The sequence below is a fragment of the Callionymus lyra genome, chromosome 15 (assembly GCF_982586985.1).
Source record: "Callionymus lyra chromosome 15, fCalLyr1.hap1.1, whole genome shotgun sequence".
Lineage (NCBI taxonomy): Eukaryota > Metazoa > Chordata > Actinopteri > Syngnathiformes > Callionymidae > Callionymus > Callionymus lyra.
Genome location: NC_141832.1, coordinates 7,987,641 through 8,010,534, shown reverse-complemented (window position 1 = coordinate 8,010,534; position 22,894 = coordinate 7,987,641). Strand labels below are relative to the sequence as shown.

The 22,894-nt window shown below is 40.6% G+C and overlaps 1 protein-coding gene across 2 annotated transcripts in view; it reads right to left on the bottom strand.

Annotated features, from left to right (window-relative positions):
• The window catches only part of ppfia3 (PTPRF interacting protein alpha 3), a 41,833-nt gene that overhangs the window by 17,795 nt on the left and 1,144 nt on the right, over positions 1–22,894 (bottom strand). For both annotated transcript variants that reach the window (XM_087808800.1, XM_087808801.1), the window contains exons 2-15: positions 20,502–20,977; positions 19,256–19,357; positions 18,941–19,165; positions 18,822–18,881; positions 17,711–17,839; positions 16,735–16,827; positions 16,620–16,672; positions 11,737–11,830; positions 10,966–11,100; positions 7,371–7,454; positions 7,174–7,305; positions 3,587–3,649; positions 3,426–3,505; positions 1,435–1,603 (exon numbers count right to left, since the gene is read on the bottom strand). In XM_087808800.1, coding sequence (XP_087664926.1) covers positions 1,435–1,603; positions 3,426–3,505; positions 3,587–3,649; positions 7,174–7,305; positions 7,371–7,454; positions 10,966–11,100; positions 11,737–11,830; positions 16,620–16,672; positions 16,735–16,827; positions 17,711–17,839; positions 18,822–18,881; positions 18,941–19,165; positions 19,256–19,357; positions 20,502–20,846 — 1,764 coding nt within the window. In that variant the 5' untranslated portion in view covers positions 20,847–20,977. The remainder of the gene's footprint in view (positions 1–1,434; positions 1,604–3,425; positions 3,506–3,586; positions 3,650–7,173; positions 7,306–7,370; positions 7,455–10,965; positions 11,101–11,736; positions 11,831–16,619; positions 16,673–16,734; positions 16,828–17,710; positions 17,840–18,821; positions 18,882–18,940; positions 19,166–19,255; positions 19,358–20,501; positions 20,978–22,894) is intronic.

Here is a 22,894-nt window from a genome sequence, read left to right as displayed (position 1 = left end):
TCAAAAATATTTAAATTAATCTTTTGTTTTTTTCATTAAAAGTAGTGAAATTAAACAACATGTTTTTAAATATTGTTCACTAAACATTTATGAAAAAAATATATTTATATTGTTTGGATTTTTGTTGAAATTTTTAAGAAGATAAAACTAATTGATATTAATATTAAACAATTTAACGATTTTTAAAAAATCATATAAGAAATCCTTTGCTGTGCGAGTTATTTGAAGAGATGTTTTGAAATATAAAAAGAATAAATATTCTTGTTTTTATTTTATTTGAATAATGTGTAATTCATTTGATATATAAAATAATATTTCCCTTTTTTTTTATTTACATTTTTCATATTTTGTTTCTAATAAATATTACTTTATACCATTTTATCTTCTTTTTTATATATATGTTGTTTTTATTTCAATTCATTTAATTAAACTTATTCATTTTTATATACATTTATAAAAAATATTTCCCCTGTTTTCTATCATGTTGCTTAAGAACTCATTTTTTTATGTTTCAAATATAAATGAATATTATTTTTATTCAGTTTTCATTCAATTCTGTTGCATTATTTAAAATATTAGTATTTATCTCATTTTATCTTTTTGTGTAATAAAAACACATTGTGTTGTTTACCATTACAAAAAGATTTTCCCTTTTTTCGATCATTTTGAATGCGTTTTTATGCTTTAAAATATAAATAAACATTATTTTAAATTTTTAATTATTATTATTTATGAGAAGCATTTTTGTCATCAAAGAATTTATATGTTTTAATGAATTTTCAATGATTTTTCGTCATATTTCACCAGAATTGTTTTTTCCAGTTTTCTTTGAAATGTTTAAAAAGATTTTTAAAAAATCAGTATTTTTGTTATTTTTGGCATTTTATGAATTAATTTCAAATGCTTTAATTAATTAACAATTATTTTGTTTTATTTTTAATTTTAATTGTGATAATAAACTATATATTGTGTCATTTGTCGTTATTTAAAATATATATAAAAATATATTTTCCTTATTTATAAAAAACATTATTCTTATATTTTTGATGCATTTATTCAAAGTTATTTTTATTAATCTTTTATTTTTTAATTTGAATTGTGTAATTAAATCGTTGTCGAACAATACGTGTATAAATATTTACTTGTATTTGATCATGTTTGGTAAAAAAGCAACATTTATTTCGTTCCTTCACACTCCACTGGGAGGAGAACCCGGGTCAGACCCAGGTCATAAGTGTTTAGTTACCAGAGAAGTCTTAGTTTTGGCTAAATTTAACGCCTAAAAACGACAGAATCAAAAACTTATAGTTACGATATAAAAACAAAAATATATATATTTGGACTTCAGACGTTTCTTGCTACACACGGCGTCAGAAGTAGGATCCGATCTTAAGTGGGTCTGGATGACGTCAATACTAAACAGGCTCCGCCTACCTTGCTGGAATCCTCGCGGGCGGAGCTCCAGCGGTTGCAGTTGCCGCGCCAGACCACGCCCCCGGAGGAGCCGGCGCTGAAGGGGTCCAGGTGGGCGCTGGAGCCCGTGTGGAGGGACCCCCCTCCGTGGGAGTACCTCAGCTCCAGAGCGCTGCCCGGCAGAGAGCGGCTGCAACGACAGCTGAGGTGAGACATCTGTTTAAAATTTCTGTGTTGCAATTAAACCTTCCACCACTAAATGGCAGCAGTCATTGCGTCCTCCGCGTTTATAGCAACAATGAAATCCTGTGGCGATGACTGAGGACGAGAGGATACAGTGATTCCAGCAGCTTTTAAAGCTGATGTTTGGACATATTTTGGTTTGAAAATACCAAATATACTTGTTACTACAGTATCGCAACACCAGAGTCAAGTACTGGACAATATTACACATATATACTTGTTACTACACTATCGCAACACCAGAGTCAAGTACTGGACAATATTACACATATATACTTGTTACTACACTATCACAACACCAGAGTCAAGTACTCGACAATACTACACATATATACTTGTTACTACACTATCGCAACACCAGAGTCAAGTACTGGACAATATTACACATATATACTTGTTACTACACTATCACAACACCAGAGTCAAGTACTCGACAATACTACACATATATACTTGTTACTACACTATCGCAACACCACAGTCAAGTACTGGACAATATTACACATATATACTTGTTACTACACTATCACAACACCAGAGTCAAGTACTCGACAATACTACACATATATACTTGTTACTACACTATCGCAACACCAGAGTCAAGTACTGGACAATATTACACATATATACTTGTTACTACACTATCACAACACCAGAGTCAAGTACTGGACAATACTACACATATATACTTGTTACTACACTATCGCAACACCAGAGTCAAGTACTGGACAATACTACACATATATACTTGTTACTACACTATCGCAACACCACAGTCAAGTACTGGACAATATTACACATATATACTTGTTACTACACTATCACAACACCAGAGTCAAGTACTCGACAATACTACACATATATACTTGTTACTACACTATCGCAACACCAGAGTCAAGTACTGGACAATATTACACATATATACTTGTTACTACACTATCACAACACCAGAGTCAAGTACTGGACAATACTACACATATATACTTGTTACTACACTATCGCAACACCAGAGTCAATTACTCGAACAATACTACACATACAGTATATACTTGTTACTACACTATCACAACACCAGAGTCAATTACTCGAACAGTACTACACATATATACTTGTTACTACACTATCACAACACCAGAGTCAATTACTCGAACAATACTACAAATACATCCTGATCATATGTATCGTGATAAGTATCAACAGATTGTTGACAGTAACACACAGCAGACACTATCTTACCCTTCACCCTTAACCCTTGTGTTATCTCTGGGTCAAGGTGACCCGAAGGCCCGAAAAACAAATGTGTTTGTTGTATCCCTTGTGTTATCTCTGGGTCAAGGTGACCCGAAGGCCCGAAAAACAAATGTGTTTGTGGTATCCCTTGTGTTGTTAACAATAATGTTTCCAGGCCTTCGGGTCACCTTGACCCGGCGATAACACAAGGGATACAACAAACACGTTTGTTTTCGGGCCTTCGGGTCACCTTGACCCAGAGATAACAGGAGGAATAAACTGATTCAAGATTCTACAGACGGTTGAACTGAAGTTCATTGAGATGCTACATGCTAACAGTTAGCATCATCAGCCAGTTCCCGCAGGAACCGGTTCGACGACCCGTGAGATTGTGAATCGTTGACTGAAGCGACCGCCGGCGCTTGTTGTCAGGAAACAATCAGCCGCGAGGGAGACGCGTCACTTCAAAGGCGGCTCCTCGTCGAGACTCGCAGCAGAACCTTCGCTCCTCACGCAACCCTCAGCCCTCCTGGACCCACCTGGAGTAGGAGCCGCCGGGCCGGGCTCGGAGCTGGTCCAGCTCCAGCTGGATGCGCTCCAGCTCGGCGATCAGCTGGTCCTGAGGGAGGTGGGGGGGAGAGAGAGTGAGGAGGGGCGGAGCCTGTGGGGGGGGTCAGGGGTCAGGGGTCGGGGGAGGTACCTTGTTGGTCAGGAGGTCGTCCTGAAGCTTCTTCATGTTGGACAGTTCTTCTGAGAGAGCGTTCTGGACAGACAACAACAGTTTGAGATCAACAGAACCAACAGAACCAACAGAACCTGAGAGTCGGGTCAAAGGTCAAAGCACATCAGTGACATCACAAGTTGAACCTGATTGGATGAAAGATCGATCCAGTCGCTCGGCACTCGTTTGGTTTAGTCTGGCGACACTTTTATACCAACATTTTTATATTGAATTTGAAAGACTATGAATATTTAATTTTTCACTAATTTATTTTTTAATTATTGAACATTTAACCTTAAAATAAACAAACTCTTGACTTCAATTTAAATTCAAAAAGAAAATTCATTAATTAAGAGAATATTCAAATTTGTCTAATTATTATCGTTATATGGACAAAATCTGGACAAAAAAAGTATTTTTCCTGTTTTCGATCATATTGCATAAGAATGTTTTTAATAAATATTGTTTTTATTAATGTTTCATTTATTTCTTTGCATTATTTTGAATTATTTGTTTTTATCTTATTTTATCTTTTTTAATAGTGTAATTAAAACAAATTTATATTGTGTTTTTTAATGTTATTGTTTGAATATATATATTTTTTAAACCGATTCTCCTTGTTTTTGACCATTTTTTATAATAATAATTTCTATGATTTAGATAATTTATTATTGAATTATTGGAATTAGAAAATCAAACTCTACGTGTAAAAAAAAAAAAATTGAAAAATATAAAACATTTTCAATTCAATTATATGAAGAAAAACAACAACATTACAATAGAAAAATGTTTGAAAGTTTGAATTATTGGAATTCGATTCTTTTTAATTTCAATTATAAGTTTTAAAACAAACAAATTCAACCTTTAAATTAACAAACTCATCAAAAAGAAAAATTGTTAATTTAGAAAATATTCAAATTTTTGTATTTAATTAAAATAAATTCAACCTTTTCATAAATAATATTCAATAATCCAATGAAATAATGACTATATAATATATTTAATAAAACATCAATGATGTCACTGATATACTCGGGACCAAGCGTCCCTTCTTGATGATGTCACTGATATACTCTGGACCAAGCGTCCCTTCTTGATGATGTCACTGATATACTCTGGACCAAGCGTCCCTTCTTGATGATGTCACTGATATACTCTGGACCAAGCGTCCCTTCTTGATGATGTCACTGATATACTCGGGACCAGGCGTCCCTTCTTGATGATGTCACTGATATACTCGGGACCAGGCGTCCCTTCTTGATGACGTCACTGATATACTCGGGACCAAGCGTCCCTTCTTGATGATGTCACTGATATACTCTGGACCAAGCGTCCCTTCTTGATGATGTCACTGATATACTCTGGACCAAGCGTCCCTTCTTGATGATGTCACTGATATACTAGGGACCAAGCATCCCTTCTTGATGATGTCACTGATATACTCTGGACCAAGCGTCCCTTCTTGATGATGTCACTGATATACTCGGGACCAAGCGTCCCTTCTTGATGATGTCACTGATATACTCTGGACCAGGCGTCCCTTCTTGATGATGTCACTGATATACTCTGGACCAGGCGTCCCTTCTTGATGATGTCACTGATATACTCTGGACCAGGCGTCCCTTCTTGATGATGTCACTGATATACTCTGGACCAGGCGTCCCTTCTTGATGACGTCACTGATATACTCGGGACCAAGCGTCCCTTCTTGATGATGTCACTGATATACTCTGGACCAAGCGTCCCTTCTTGATGATGTCACTGATATACTCTGGACCAAGCGTCCCTTCTTGATGATGTCACTGATATACTAGGGACCAAGCATCCCTTCTTGATGATGTCACTGATATACTCTGGACCAAGCGTCCCTTCTTGATGATGTCACTGATATACTCGGGACCAAGCGTCCCTTCTTGATGATGTCACTGATATACTCTGGACCAGGCGTCCCTTCTTGATGATGTCACTGATATACTCTGGACCAGGCGTCCCTTCTTGATGATGTCACTGATATACTCTGGACCAGGCGTCCCTTCTTGATGACGTCACTGATATACTCGGGACCAAGCGTCCCTTCTTGATGATGTCACTGATATACTCGGGACCAGGCGTCCCTTCTTGATGATGTCACTGATATACTCTGGACCAGGCGTCCCTTCTTGATGATGTCACTGATATACTCTGGACCAGGCGTCCCTTCTTGATGACGTCACTGATATACTCTGGACCAGGCGTCCCTTCTTGATGATGTCACTGATATACTCGGGACCAAGCGTCCCTTCTTGATGATGTCACTGATATACTCTGGACCAAGCGTCCCTTCTTGATGATGTCACTGATATACTCGGGACCAAGCATCCCTTCTTGATGATGTCACTGATATACTCGGGACCAAGCGTCCCTTCTTGATGATGTCTCTGATATACTCGGGACCAAGCGTCCCTTCTTGATGATGTCACTGATATACTAGGGACCAAACGTCCCTTCTTGATGACATCACTGATATACTCGGGACCAAGCGTCCCTTCTTGATGATGTCACTGATATACTCGGGACCAAGCGTCCCTTCTTGATGATGTCACTGATATACTAGGGACCAAACGTCCCTTCTTGATGACATCACTGATATACTCGGGACCAAGCGTCCCTTCTTGATGATGTCACTGATATACTCGGGACCAAGCGTCCCTTCTTGATGATGTCACTGATATACTCGGGACCAAGCGTCCCTTCTTGATGATGTCACTGATATACTCGGGACCAAGCGTCCCTTCTTGATGATGTCACTGATATACTCGGGACCAAGCGTCCCTTCTTGATGATGTCACTGATATACTCTGGACCAGGCGTCCCTTCTTGATGATGTCACTGATATACTCGGGACCAAGCGTCCCTTCTTGATGATGTCACTGATATACTCTGGACCAGGCGTCCCTTCTTGATGATGTCACTGATGTACTCGGGACCAAGCGTCCCTTCTTGATGATGTCACTGATATACTCGGGACCAGGCGTCCCTTCTTGATGATGTCACTGATATACTCTGGACCAAGCGTCCCTTCTTGATGATGTCTCTGATATACTCGGGACCAAGCGTCCCTTCTTGATGATGTCACTGATATACTCGGGACCAAGCGTCCCTTCTTGATGATGTCACTGATATACTCTGGACCAAACGTCCCTTCTTGATGACATCACTGATATACTCGGGACCAAGCGTCCCTTCTTGATGATGTCACTGATATACTCGGGACCAGGCGTCCCTTCTTGATGATGTCACTGATATACTCGGGACCAAGCGTCCCTTCTTGATGATGTCACTGATATACTCGGGACCAAGCGTCCCTTCTTGATGATGTCACTGATATACTCTGGACCAAACGTCCCTTCTTGATGACATCACTGATATACTCGGGACCAAGCGTCCCTTCTTGATGATGTCACTGATATACTCGGGACCAGGCGTCCCTTCTTGATGATGTCACTGATATACTCGGGACCAAGCGTCCCTTCTTGATGATGTCACTGATATACTCGGGACCAAGCGTCCCTTCTTGATGATGTCACCTTCTCCTCCAGCGCCGCCATCCTCTCCTTCAGGTGGAGCTGCAGACGCTCGTTGGACTCGGACAGAAGTTTGTCGACCGTGTCCGAGAGACGCTTGTTGTGCTCGTCGTTCATCCTCTCGCGCTGCCTCGCCTGCACAGATGAGGGAGGAGTGGAGGATGAAGAAGAAGAAGGAGAAGAAAGAAAAGAGTCCTCACCCTCTGGAGCTCCTGGTTCTTCTCCTCCAGCTGAGCCTCCATCTGTCGCAGACGCTCCTCGAAGTTCCCGTGACGCTCCTCGGCCTGCAGGGGGATATCATATTTATACTTTTACAATACTATTTATATATACATACATATATATATATATATATATATATATATATATATATATATATATATATATATGTATATACAGGTATATCAGTTTTTATGATGGCGCATCAAAATCTTAATTTTTTAAAATTTTAATACACTTAAATATTTAATTTACGAAAGCGTATCAATATTCAACAGCACAGTATAGATATTTAAATTTAAAAATATATATTTTACGATATTAATAGACTTAAATGTCGCGATTCATGTTTTTTACGAAAGTGTATTAAAATTCAATAGAAAAGTATCGCCATTTAAATAAAATTAACAAATATTTGACGATATCAAAACACTTAAATATCGCAATATTTTTCCGCAAACCGTATCAATAATCCACAGCAGTGTATTATTACATATTATTTCATGTATATTTAATTTTTATCATAGTTTTTATGGTTTATATTTCAACGTATACGTTTTTGTTTATGTGTGTAAAACAAAATAATTTATTTTATTTATAAGAAAAAATTATTCACGACGTGTTGCATTTTTGTGTTGCAAATAAACTTCCAGCCACTAGGCGGCAGCAGTCGTTACATTCTCCGCAGCTAAAGGAAGAATGATGCCTGAGGACGAGAGGATACAGTGAGTCGGGCAGCTTTTAAAGCTGATGTTTGGACATATTTTGGTTTAAAAACAATTGAAAGCAGTCACGACTGAGGACGAGAGGATACAGCGACTCCAGCAGATTTTAAAGCTGATGTTTGGACATATTTTGGTTTCAAAACAATTGAAAGCAGTCACGACTGAGGACGAGAGGATACAGTGACTCCAGCAGATTTTAAAGCTGATGTTTAGACATATTTTGGTTTCAAAACAAATGAAAGCAGTCACGACTTTGTCAAGACTTCAAATCTCTTTGTCTCTTGGCTCAGCTCTTCCTTCGCCTCCACAGACGACACAATGGTTTGAATCAATAAAAACACGTCGAACACGTTACTCGGCGACTGAAGGTGAAAAAGTCAAGATGGATCTCAGCGTCTTCACGGCGGAGACAGTTGGCGCTCGCCGTGACGGCTCGTATTCAGAGGCAGCCGAGCGTGAACACACACACACACACTATCACACACACACACACGCACACGCACATACACACACACACGCACGCAGCTACACAAACACACACACACACCCGCGGACCCGCACAAGCCAGCAGTCCTGCCAGAAGGAAGTGATGTCATCACCAGAGGCTGATATTAACGAGCCGTAATTATTCAATTATTCAATTATTATCACGACGTCTGAACACGTTGATGTTTGTTGCTTCAGTGACTTTTATCTCAATCAAAACGGGTTCAATCGAAATCACAAGAAGCTTCGATCACAAAAAACAACTTCATAGAAAAGGAGATTTTTTTTTGCTTCCATAAAAAAAACTTGAATTAAAAAAAAACATTTTCAATCCAAAATCGTAAGAAAATCAAAACTAATTATTTGAATATAAAGATTTATTTTTTTTCAATCGAAAATAAATATTTCATCCAAAATTTTGACAAAAAAAAAAATGTTGGTTTAATCAGAAAGAAGTTTCCAATTAAAAAGTTGGTTTGATCAAATCATTTTCCTTCTATAAAAAAGCAAACTTAAAAATACAAACTTAAATCAAAATTAGATTTTTTTTAAATGAAAAACTAATTTTGCTTCAATCAAAACAAAACCAAAACGTTTTTAATCCAAAAACGTACTTAAATCAAAACTAAATAATTTAATAAAAAAATGCTTCAACCTATAATTTCAAAATAAAACTGCTTAGTTCAGAAACATTTTTTAATAAGAAAACGTTTCCTTAATAATTTGCAAAAAAAAACAAAATGTTGCTTCAAAAAGAGAAAATAATTCCAATCAAAAATATATAATAATTTAAATTATTAATAAAAAATTCTATTTGTTTTTATTGAAGAATTGACTAAACAAATGTGTATATTAAAAGTTCTTTTTAATAATTTAATTTAATCATTTATAAATTTGAATTTGTTTTTATTAAAAAATTGACTACAAAAATGCTTACGTTAAAAGTTGTTGAATAAAAAAATGTGTATATTAAAATACTTTCTGACAATTTGTGCAAACACAAATAAAAACATTTTTACAAATATAGTTTGATAATCTTATTATATAAATTCAAAAGTTATTGTTCTAAGTTCAATATTTTTTCATTTGTCAAATTTTAAATTCAATATAAAATGTTGGTATAATCGAGCCAATATTTTTATATTGAATTTAGAAGGCAACAAATTAAAAGATATAGAATTAAATTAATGTATTTTTGGGAGAAGAAAATCAAACTATACGATTAAAAAAATAAATTTGAAAATATTGTTTTTTTAATTCATTAAAAAATAAAAATTCAACATATAAAAAAACACAACATCTAAAGTAAAAAAAATAAAGTTTAAAATGTTAAATTCAATGAATATTCTGATGACACTGATTTCCTCCCTCGTCTCTCACACAGATCACTACGTCATCATCAAACATCATCGTCCACGGAGGCTCCCTGACCTGGTCCTGGTCCAGGGAGGAACTCCGGATCAAAACAGCCGAAGCAGGTTGTTGTGGGTTCAGTCTGAGGTGAAGGAGCGGCTCTATTGTCGCAAACTCACACACACACACACACACACACACACACACACACACACACACAAACACACACAAACACTGGTGTCGCACACTTTCTTGTTGGATGTAAACACAAGCGGCTCTTTTGTGTGATGAGCTTCCAAGTGTGTTCATGAAGAGTGTTTTAAAAAAATGAATCTTGTGGTGATTGAATCTTCATTGTCATGATTTGTCATCGTTTGTTTATGAACTTTATTTTGTGTGTTTTTTAATCCGATGTCTTGTGCGCGTCGAGTGCGACGTCTTGACGTCAAGACATGACGAGTAGAAGTCGAGCGACCGATCGTTGCTCCACTTCCTGTCGCTGCAAAACGATCTGATCTGAGGGAGATATTTAACAAGGAACAGCGAGTAAAGCTACACCCGGACTGTAGGAAGAGAAGGTTCTATGACTTCTTAATGACATCATTTTTTTTATTGTCTCTTGTTTTTTGTCGTGTGTATTTAAAAAACTAATATTTTATTGTTCTTAACAATATAGAGAATTTTTTATTTTGTATTATTATTTTAAGTATTGTTATCGTTATTATTTTATTGTGTTTGGTTATAATTTGTATTTATAATTGTTTAAATGTGTGTACTTATGTGTGTATTTGTACCGCTGATGTATTTGTGTTTATAAAAACCATTTCAAAAGTATTTTAACGAGAAAATAACTTTGACGAGCGCGTCTGCGTGTTTGTCTTGGACCGACTCGTCGGGCGTGTTTGTCTAATTCAGTAGCGACGACATAATTGCAGTAGAAATTGTGTTACAATTACACAACCATGCCAAGCATCCGGAGAGTCGACGTCGCACACGTCAGACGCACACACACCTTGTTGAGCGCCGCCACTCTCTGCGCGAGCTGAGCCTCCACCTCCGGCAGCGTCTCGGCTCGCTGCAGCGTCTGCTGGAGCTTCTGCTTGGCGTCGTCCAGACGCTCCTGCAGTTGTCGGTTCTTCTCCTCGCTCTGCCACAAACGCACAACTCACGTCAGCGACGCCTCGCACACTTTGTCGTGTTTCTTGGATGTTTTGTGAGTCACGACACGAGTGTCGACACTTTTTTTAATCATGTCCTCACTTCTACACGAGTACACAAGACACACATGCACACACTACTACACACAGGCATGAACAACATCAGACATACAGACACACAAAAGCATTTATAAACACACACACACACACAAATACCACGCATTCATGCGAATACACACAAAAACAAACACAAAAATGCAAATGCACAAACAAACTAAAAAAGTTGCACACGTGACAAACACAAGCACAGAATGAACCAAACACACAAAGGAACAAACAAGTTTGTTACACATACATAACAAACTTAAGAACACACCAACATACTCACAATATTTCTTCAAGACATGCACATACAAGCACGCACACGCAAAAGGAACAAAAAAAATACATACACACAAAAATACACGAGCACAAAGGACAAAATACAAAATACACATTATATATATATATATATATATATAAGACATACACAAAAAAATACAAAATGTATGCACATACACAATAAGACACACGTTAATTGAAAACACACAAACAAAAACACAGAAATACACAAAAATAGAACACACCTGCCGGTACAGCGAGTCCTTGCTCGCCAGGTCGTTCTCCAGCTTGTCTTTGATGTCGTGCAGAGACGTCGCCTCCCTCTGGGCGCTCAAGTACCTGCAGGACCAGAGAGTCAAACACACGCAGAGAGTCGAGAGTCGAGAGTTTAGAGCCGAGAGAGCCGAGAGCTGAGAGTTGAGAGTTGAGAGTTGAGAGTTGAGAGTTGAGAGTCCAGAGTCGAGAGTCGAGAGTCGAGAGTCCAGAGATTAGAGCCGAGAGAGCCGAGAGCTGAGAGTTGAGAGTCCAGAGAGTTGAGAGAGCTGAGACTTGAGAGTCCAGAGTCGAGAGTCCAGAGTCGAGAGTCCAGAGTCCAGAGTCCAGAGTCCAGAGTCCAGAGTTGAGAGTTGAGAGTTGAGAGAGTTGAGAGTCGAGAGTTTAGAGCCGAGAGAGCCGAGAGTTGAGAGACGAGAGTCGAGAGTCGAGAGTCGAGAGTCGAGAGTCGAGAGTCGAGAGTTGAGAGTTGAGAGAGTTGAGAGTCGAGAGTTGAGAGTCGAGAGTTGAGAGCCGAGAGTTTAGAGCCGAGAGCTGAGAGTTGAGAGTCCAGAGTCGAGAGTCGAGAGTTGAGAGTTGAGAGAGTTGAGAGTTTAGAGCCGAGAGCTGAGAGTTGAGAGTCGAGAGTCGAGAGTTGAGAGTTGAGAGAGTTGAGAGTCGAGAGTTGAGAGTCGAGAGTTGAGAGCCGAGAGTTTAGAGCCGAGAGCTGAGAGTTGAGAGTCGAGAGAGTTGAGAGAGCTGAGAGTTGAGAGAGCTGAGAGTTGAGAGCCGAGAGAGCTGAGAGAGCTGAGAGTCGAGAGAGTTGAGAGAGCTGAGAGTTGAGAGCCGAGAGAGCTGAGAGTTGAGAGTTGAGAGCCGAGAGAGTCGAGAGAGCTGAGAGTCGAGAGAGTTGAGAGAGTTGAGAGTCGAGAGAGCTGAGAGTTGAGAGTTGAGAGCCGAGAGAGTCGAGAGAGCTGAGAGTCGAGAGAGTTGAGAGAGCTGAGAGTTGAGAGTCGAGAGTGTTGAGAGAACTGAGAGTTGAGAGCCGAGAGAGCTGAGAGTTGAGAGTCGAGAGTGTTGAGAGAACTGAGAGTTGAGAGCCGAGAGAGCTGAGAGTTGAGAGTCGAGAGATTTGAGAGAGTTGAAAGAGTCGAGAGAGCTGAGAGTTGAGAGTCGATAGAGTCGAGAGAGCTGAGAGTTGAGAGTCGATAGAGTTGAGAGAGTTTAAAGAGTCGAGAGAGCTGAGAGTTGAGAGCCGATAGAGTTGAAATAGTCGAGAGAGCTGAGAGTTGAGAGTCGAGAGAGTCGAGAGAGCTGAGAGTTGAGAGTCGAGAGTCGAGAGAGTTGAGAGTCGAGAGAGCCGAGAGAGTTGAAATAGTCGAGAGAGCTGAGAGTTGAGAGTTGAGAGTTGAGAGTCGAGAGAGTCGAGAGAGTCGAGAGAGTCGAGAGAGTCGAGAGAGTTGAGAGTTGAGAGCCGATAGAGTTGAAATAGTCGAGAGAGCAGAGAGTTGAGAGTTGAGAGTCGAGAGAGTCGAGAGAGTTGAGAGTTGAGAGCCGATAGAGTTGAAATAGTCGAGAGAGCTGAGAGTTGAGAGTCGAGAGAGTCGAGAGAGCTGAGAGTTGAGAGTTGAGAGTCGAGAGAGTCGAGAGAGTCGAGAGAGTTGAGAGAGTTGAAATAGTCGAGAGAGCTGAGAGTTGAGAGTCGAGAGTCGAGAGAGTCGAGAGAGCCGAGAGAGTTGAAATAGTCGAGAGAGCTGAGAGTTGAGAGTCGAGAGTCGAGAGAGTCGAGAGAGTTGAGAGTTGAGAGTAGAGAGAGTTGAGAGTCGAGAGTCGAGAGAGTCGAGAGAGTTGAGAGTTGAGAGTTGAGAGTCGAGAGAGCCGAGAGAGTTGAAATAGTCGAGAGAGCTGAGAGTTGAGAGTCGAGAGTCCAGAGGGTCCAGAGAGTCCAGAGAGTCCAGAGAGTCCAGAGAGCTGAGAGTCGAGAGTCGAGAGAGTCGAGAGAGTTGAGAGTTGAGAGTAGAGAGAGTTGAGAGTCCAGAGTGTCCAGAGAGTCCAGAGAGTCGAGAGAGTCCAGAGAGCTGAGAGTTGAGAGTAGAGAGAGTCGAGAGAGTCGAGAGAGTCGAGAGAGTAGAGAGAGCTGAGAGTTGAGAGTCAAGAGACCCGAGAGAGTGGAGAGAGCCGAGAGAGCCGAGAGACTTGAAATAGTCGAGAGAGTTGAGAGTTGAGAGTCAAGAGACCCGAGAGAGTTGAAATAGTCGAGAGAGTTGAGAGTCAAGAGACCCGAGAGAGTTGAAATAGTTGAGAGAGTTGAGAGTTGAGAGTCGAGAGTCGAGAGAGATGAGAGTTGAGAGTGGAGAGAGTTGAGAGTTGAGAGTTGAGAGTTGAGAGTTGAGAGTCGAGAGTCGAGAGTTGAGAGTCGAGAGAGATGAGAGTCGAGAGTCGAGAGAGATGAGAGTTGAGAGAGTTGAGAGTCGAGAGTTGAGAGAGTTGAGAGTTGAGAGTCGAGAGTCGAGAGTTGAGAGTTGAGAGTCGAGAGTCAAGAGAGATGAGAGTTGAGAGTCGAGAGAGATGAGAGTTGAGAGTCGAGAGTTGAGAGTCGAGAGTCAAGAGAGATGAGAGTTGAGAGTCGAGAGAGATGAGAGTTGAGAGTCGAGAGTTGAGAGTCGAGAGAGTTGAGAGTCGAGAGTTGAGAGTCGAGAGAGATGAGAGTCGAGAGTTGAGAGTCGAGAGAGATGAGAGTCGAGAGTTGAGAGTTGAGAGAGATGAGAGTTGAGAGTTGAGAGTTGAGAGTTGAGAGAGATGAGAGTCGAGAGTTGAGAGTTGAGAGTTGAGAGTTGAGAGAGATGAGAGTCGAGAGTTGAGAGTTGAGAGTTGAGAGAGTTGAGAGTTGAGAGAGATGAGAGTCGAGAGTTGAGAGTTGAGAGTCGAGAGAGATGAGAGTCGAGAGTCGAGAGTTGAGAGTCGAGAGAGATGAGAGTCGAGAGTCGAGAGAGATGAGAGTCGAGAGTCGAGAGTCGAGAGTCGAGAGATGAGAGTCGAGAGATGAGAGTCGAGAGTTGAGAGTCGAGAGAGATGAGAGTTGAGAGTCGAGAGAGATGAGAGTCGAGAGTCGAGAGTTGAGAGTTGAGAGTCGAGAGAGATGAGAGTCGAGAGTCGAGAGTTGAGAGTTGAGAGTTGAGAGTCGAGAGAGATGAGAGTTGAGAGAGTTGAGAGAGTTGAGAGTTGAGAGAGTTGAGAGTTGAGAGAGATGAGAGTCGAGAGTTGAGAGAGATGAGAGTCGAGAGAGTCGAGAGAGTCGAGAGTCGAGAGTCGAGAGTTGAGAGTCGAGAGAGATGAGAGTCGAGAGTCGAGAGTGGAGAGTCGAGAGAGATGAGAGTTGAGAGAGTTGAGAGTCGAGAGTTGAGAGAGTTGAGAGTTGAGAGTCGAGAGTCGAGAGTTGAGAGTTGAGAGTCGAGAGTCAAGAGAGATGAGAGTTGAGAGTCGAGAGAGATGAGAGTCGAGAGTCGAGAGTTGAGAGTCGAGAGTTGAGAGTCGAGAGAGATGAGAGTCGAGAGTTGAGAGTCGAGAGAGATGAGAGTCGAGAGTTGAGAGTCGAGAGAGATGAGAGTCGAGAGTTGAGAGTTGAGAGTTGAGAGAGATGAGAGTCGAGAGTTGAGAGTTGAGAGAGTTGAGAGTTGAGAGAGATGAGAGTCGAGAGTCGAGAGTCGAGAGTTGAGAGTCGAGAGATGAGAGTCGAGAGTTGAGAGAGATGAGAGTCGAGAGTCGAGAGTTGAGAGTCGAGAGAGATGAGAGTCGAGAGTCGAGAGAGATGAGAGTCGAGAGTCGAGAGTCGAGAGTCGAGAGTCGAGAGATGAGAGTTGAGAGTCGAGAGAGATGAGAGTCGAGAGTTGAGAGTCGAGAGAGATGAGAGTTGAGAGTCGAGAGAGATGAGAGTCGAGAGTCGAGAGTTGAGAGTTGAGAGTCGAGAGAGATGAGAGTCGAGAGTCGAGAGTTGAGAGTTGAGAGTCGAGAGAGATGAGAGTTGAGAGAGTTGAGAGAGTTGAAAGTTGAGAGAGTTGAGAGTTGAGAGAGATGAGAGTCGAGAGTTGAGAGTTGAGAGTCGAGAGAGTCGAGAGTTGAGAGTCGAGAGTTGAGAGTTGAGAGAGATGAGAGTCGAGAGAGTCGAGAGTTGAGAGTCGAGAGAGATGAGAGTCGAGAGTTGAGAGAGATGAGAGTCGAGAGTTGAGAGTTGAGAGAGTTGAGAGTCGAGAGTTGAGAGTTGAGAGAGTTGAGAGTCGAGAGTTGAGAGTCGAGAGAGTCGAGAGTTGAGAGTCGAGAGAGATGAGAGTCGAGAGTTGAGAGAGTTGAGAGTCGAGAGTTGAGAGTTGAGAGAGTTGAGAGTCGAGAGTTGAGAGTCGAGAGAGATGAGAGTTGAGAGTTGAGAGAGTTGAGAGTCGAGAGTTGAGAGTCGAGAGAGATGAGAGTCGAGAGTTGAGAGAGTTGAGAGTCGAGAGTTGAGAGTTGAGAGAGTTGAGAGTCGAGAGTTGAGAGTCGAGAGAGATGAGAGTTGAGAGTTGAGAGTTGAGAGAGTTGAGAGTTGAGAGTCAAGAGTCGAGAGAGTTGAGAGAGTTGAGAGAGTTGAGAGAGTTGAGAGTTGAGAGAGTTGAGAGTTGAGAGTCAAGAGTCGAGAGAGTTGAGAGAGTTGAGAGAGTTGAGAGAGTTGAGAGAGTTGAGAGTTGAGAGTCAAGAGTCAAGAGTCAAGAGTCAAGAGTCAAGAGTCGAGAGAGTCGAGAGAGTCGAGAGTTGAGAGTTGAGAGTCAAGAGTCAAGAGTCAAGAGTCGAGAGAGTCGAGAGAGTTGAGAGATGAGAGTTGAGAGTTGAGAGTCAAGAGCGGCACCTTCGCTCCAGAGTAGTGATTCTCTCCTCCATGTCTTCTCGCTGACACAGCGCCTGAGGAGAAACACTTGCATCAGGACCACTGGTCTCCATGGCGACAGCGGCAGCATCTTTACCTCCTTCACGTCTCTCTGGAGCTTCTGGTTCGCTTCCTCTGACCGAGCGAGTTCCCTGCGCGCTGACGTCAGCTGCTCCTCGATCTCCCCCACCTGCGCACACCTGAGCTCAGACCCGCGCACACACCTGACTAACGTGAGAGGAGGGCGCCCCCTGGAGGCGGGACGCGAGTATCGCAGAACTTTTAAAGAAAGTGAATTCTTTTTTAATATTGAAGCGACGCTGTAGAAAAGGATTCTGGGAGATATTCTATGAAGGTAGTTTTGTTTCTTTAATATATAAAATAAAAAAAGTTACTTCAATAGAAAAATATTTTCAATAAAAATAAAAAAGCTGCGTCAAAAATTTTAAATCAATAAAAAAAAGTTGCTTCAATTAAATTAACACAAATAAACAAAACATTTTCCATCAAAAAACTGCTTTAATCAGAATTATTTTTTAATAAAAACCGTAGGTTTATTCAAAAATATTTTCTTTCTAAAGAAAACTTAAAACTTGAAAAAAAACAAGATAAAAAATGTAGATTTTTTAATAAAAACAATGTTGCTTCGACCAAGAAAACTTGAATAAAAATTGTAAATAAAAAAGAAATTGCTTCAACCAAGACTAAAAAAAAGATGTTATTAATAAAAACGTTGCTTCAATCAAAAAATCATTATCAATATAAAAAGTTAATCAAATAATCTTCTCCATATAAAAAAGCAAACTTGAAAAAACGAATTAATCTAAGATAAATTAATTTAATTTAAACACATTTTTTTCAATCGAAAAAATTAAATCAAAACTAAATATTTTAATTAAACTTTAATTTCAACCAAAAATAATAATTTAATTTTAAAAACTTCATTCAAAAAATAAAATGCTTCAACAAGAAAAATAAAGATCAAAAATAAAGTGAAATCAAAACGCCTTCATAAGTCAAACAAAGGTATATTTACAACTAAAAACCAACACCAAGAGACTCATGGACTCTACCTGTCTGCACATGAGCGCCAGTCGCTCCTTCAACTGCCCGAGTTCTGAGCGCTGACGCTCGATCTCGCCCTCCCTCTGTCGGTCCATCTCACCCTCGTCCAGGATGGAGGCGGGACCGTTGGGAAGTCGCTGAGTAATGGAGAGAGGAAACGTCCAGTCATGATCCATGACTCGGCATTTATTTCATTCCCCGACAACTTCCTGTTTAAATATTTAACATTTCGTTCAGACGAGCATCTGTCAGAGACTCAGAGCCTCGCTTCCTGTGCGTCTTTATATCTACACACTCCTGCACACACACACGACACACACACACACACTCATACACACAAACGGTGTCGATCATACACACAGGCAAAAACCCACAAAAAACAAAACAAACAAACACAAACTTGTCCATGGATCACCGCGCATTAATGCAGATACAAACAAACACAAAAAGACAAATGCACACATGCACAAACACACACCAACAAACAAACCACACACAAACGAACACACAAGAAACCTGAAGAAAAAACACACACAAAATAGTAAAGTACACACACAATAAAAGAAATATAAAACACAAGCACATACAGACACAATAACAAAAAACACACAAAAAACACACACACAAAAGACATAACCCATATATGTACACAATACGACAAAAGCCACACACTTTGCATACACAAAAAATACTCACATGCATGCACACAATAAAATACACATAAAAACCACAACTTATTTACACAAAAACCCAAAACATACGCACATGTACAACAAAACAATACACACACAAGAAAGCACCAAACACCAAAAACAACATAGAAAAAGAGAAGAGAAAACACATACACAATAAAACCCAGATATACAAACCTATAAAAAAATCAACATGCACGTAAACAAAATTGGCAACACACTCATACGTACTCAAAAAAACATACACAGAAAACACAAACACAAGGAAACCCACATGCAATCACAAAATAACTGACACTCAACTCGGACCAACTCCTAAGTCAGTAGCTGGTCATAATGTTTTTCTTCTAATAAATCACGTTTAAACTGAAGACAGTTAAACCGTCACTTCTGTGTCGCCCTCTGGCGGCCTGCGGGAGAACTTCACCTCTTTGCCAGGGTCCAGGCCCTGCTGCCTCCTCTTGATCTGGTCCCTCAGAGACACCACCTGCCGCAGAAAGACCAGGACCGTGAGCACAGACCACAGACCCGCAGGAACCGGCTCACCTCCTGGGACGAGGTCTGCAGCTCCTCCTCCAGCGAGGTCACGCGCTCCAGCGCCACCCGCAGCCTCTCGCGGACCTTCTCGTCCAGAGCCTTGTGGTGCTCGAACAGGGACTTGAGGGCCTTGAGGACCTCCACCTCGCTGGAGACCCCCTGTCGCTTCACCACCGTCATCCTGAGGCTGCGCTCGTGTCGAGACACCAGGCACTCCAGGTGCTCCAGCAGCAGCTGCTCGGCACAGGAGGGTCAGGAGGATCAGGAGGGTCAGGAGGGTCAGGAGGGTCAGGACCGGCAGGAGGTCTTGGGTTCGAGACTCACCCGAGTGTTGTTGCGCTCGGCCTTGAGCTCGGCGATCTCCTCCTCGCGCTCCAGCAGATGCTCCCGACACGAGTTCAGCTCTTTGGTCAGAACCGCGAACTCCTGCGACAAAATTATGTGTTAAAAGAATATTTTTGGTTCACAAATTTATTAAGAAAATCATCTGAATATTGAATTTTTAGTTTTTAATATTTCCATAAATATAGAGAAAATAGAAATAAAAGAATAGATGATGTTGATCACAATTTTTGTTAACTCAGATTAAATAAAAATAATTTAATTATGATATTAAACGTCTTTTTTAATAGTTTTTTACCATGTAAAAGTTACGCAATCGAGCTTTTATTAAGATTCAAATCAGATCAAAATAAATCATATTATAAATGCAATTGAACATTTCGTATCAGATTTTTCTAAACAAAATTGACGATAATAATTAAACTATTACATTTAATCAGATAAAAAACATAAAATAAAGACGATGCAATTAAACACATTTTTAAATAAGGATTTCAATAAAAAATGAACATAAATTACACAATTAAACACTTTTTTTAGTCCATATGGTATTAAAACAATTCAAAATAAAAGTGATGGAATTTAGTTTTTTTTTTTTCAGATTTTTCAATTTAACAAAATAAACAAACACAAAAAAGATTTTTTTTAAATCCGAATCATATATAAAATAAAAATAATGAACAATAAAGATATAGAATAAAGACACTTTTGTTGAATAACATGATTTTAAAGCAAAAAATTGACCTTTTGTATCTTTTTTTAAATTTTTATTAACAATAATAATTATACAATTTCAAAATGTTTTTTTTATCAGATTTTTCAATGACAAAAAGAAAAAACAAGCAAATAAACAAGGTTTTTTATTCCAATTATATTAAAATAAAAATAATTAAAAATAAAGATGGAACACTTTAAACAAAAATTAAATTAAAAATATATAATACTTGAACATTTTCTATCCGATTTTTTTTTTTAAATTAACAATAATAATTATCCAATTTCAAATGCTTTTATTAGATTTTTCAACATTTTAAAAAATATGCAATTGAACAAGTTTTTTTAATCCAAATTCTGTTAAAATAAAATAATTAAAAATAAAGTTTGAACATTTTGATTCAGTTTTTCCATAATAATTTAAAAAATGTCACATTTGTTTCAGACACGAAAGTGATATCAAACACTTCCATCAGATGCTACGTGTAGCTTCATGCTAGCGCGGGGGGAGTACCTGGGGCAGAGCGATGGACAGCTGCCTGGACAGCGACTCCTTCTCGTGGCCGAGCTCTCGCAGCCTCAGGTGAGCCGTCCCCAGACTGTCCTGCGTCTCCCGCAGACTGTCCAGCAGACGCTCGCGCTCCGTCAGCATGTTGACCATCAGGGACTCCAGGTTCCCGCTGCTGCCGCCCTCGTCTCCGCCTCCTCCTCGGGGGTCCCGGGTCGCGTACCCCCCCAGCACGCCCATCACGCCTCCGGCCGCCCCGACGCCGCCCGGCCCGGCGGGGGACGACGACCCGGGACCGCTGCCGCCGCCGCGGCCGTCCTCGGAGATGGTGGGCATCACCTCGCACATCATGGTGGAGGGTCAGATGAGAGGGGCAGGGGTCGGGGGTGAGGGAGTGGGGGCGGGGCGGGGGTCAGAGGGAGGAGTGCAGGTAGGTTGACCTCTGACCCTTGGTCCAGGATTCACTGAGACCAGGACGTCACCTGAGAGAGAGCGTTAGCTTTAGCATTAGCACCAAAACGTTTGTCATGCGACACCCGTAACGAACAAAAAGGATCATGGGATTGTGAGACGCGGCCGAGGCTCAGATGACTGAGGACGAGAGGATACAGTGATGACTGAGGATGAGAGGATACAGTGATGACTGAGGATGAGAGGATACAGTGATGACTGAGGACGAGAGGATACAGTGATGACTGAGGACGAGAGGATACAGTGATGACTGAGGACGAGAGGATACAGTGATGACTGAGAACGAGAGGATACAGTGATGACTGAGGACGAGAGGATACAGTGATGACTGAGGACGAGAGGATACAGTGATGACTGAGGATGAGAGGATACAGTGATGACTGAGGACGAGAGGATACAGTGATGACTGAGGACGAGAGGATACAGTGATGACTGAGGACGAGAGGATACAGTGACTCCACCAGCTTTTAAAGCTGATTTTTGTTCATATTTTGGTTTGAAAACAAATGAAAGCAGTTACAACTGAGGACGAGAGGATACAGTGACTCCAGCAGCTTTTAAAGCTGATGTTTGGACATATTTTGGTTTGAAAACAAATGAAAGCAGTTACGACTGAGGACGAGAGGATACAGTGACTCCAGCAGCTTTTAAAGCTGATGTTTGGACATATTTTGGTTTGAAAACAAATGAAAGCAGTTACAACTGAGGACGAGAGGATACAGTGACTCCAGCAGCTTTTAAAGCTGATGTTTGGACATATTTTGGTTTGAAAACAAATGAAATCAGTTACGACTGAGGATGAGAGGATACAGTGACTCCAGCAGCTTTTAAAGCTGATGTTTGGACATATTTTGGTTTGAAAACAAATGAAATCAGTTACGACTGAGGATGAGAGGATACAGTGACTCCAGCAGCTTTTAAAGCTGCTGATTGTTCATATTTTGGTTTGAAAACAAATGAAAGCAGTTACAATTGAGGACGAGAGGATACAGTGATGACTGAGGATGAGAGGATACAGTGACTCCAGCAGCTTTTAAAGCTGATGTTTGGACATATTTTGGTTTGAAAAATAATGAAAGCACTTACGAGTGAGGACTAGTCATGTGGTCTGTAAATACTACAACACCAGAGTCAAGTACTGGACAATACTACACATATATACTTGTTACCACAGTATCACAACACCAGAGTCAAGTACTCGACAATACTACACATATATATTTGTTACTACACTATCACAACACCAGAGTCAAGTACTGGACAATACTACACATATATACTTGTTACTACACTATCACAACACCAGAGTCAAGTACTGGACAATACTACACATATATACTTGTTACTACACTGTCATAACACCAGAGTCAAGTACTCGACAATACTACACATATATATTTGTTACCACAGTATCAATATATATATTGTATCGTTGACTCTGTATCGTATCAAAAGATTCAAGTCAATATTGATCCAAACAATTCATACGTGACCAGAGACAGACTAGCAAAGGATTGTGGGAACTGTTGCGACCATCTTAGTAGCCGTTGATTCGTCCCATGTTTAGGGAGATTTTCAACGTGGCGGCCATCTTTGTTACACATACGATGTTTTGACGTCAGGTCACGATATTTTACGACTCAAGCCAGGTCAGGTGTAGTTAGCATTGAGCTAACGTTGTGTCACTAACATGGATGCTTGGAGGTTGTGAGTTGAATTCCAGCCTGAAGTGACGACAACAACTTGAACTTAGCTGTCAATCATCCTGAGTCTGTTCTTAGTCTTTACTGTCATCACAACACTTGAGTCGATCGTCACCTGATGTAGTGTTGTAATGATCATGATGGACACACACACACACACACACACACACACACACACACACACACACACACACACACACACACACACACACACACACACACACA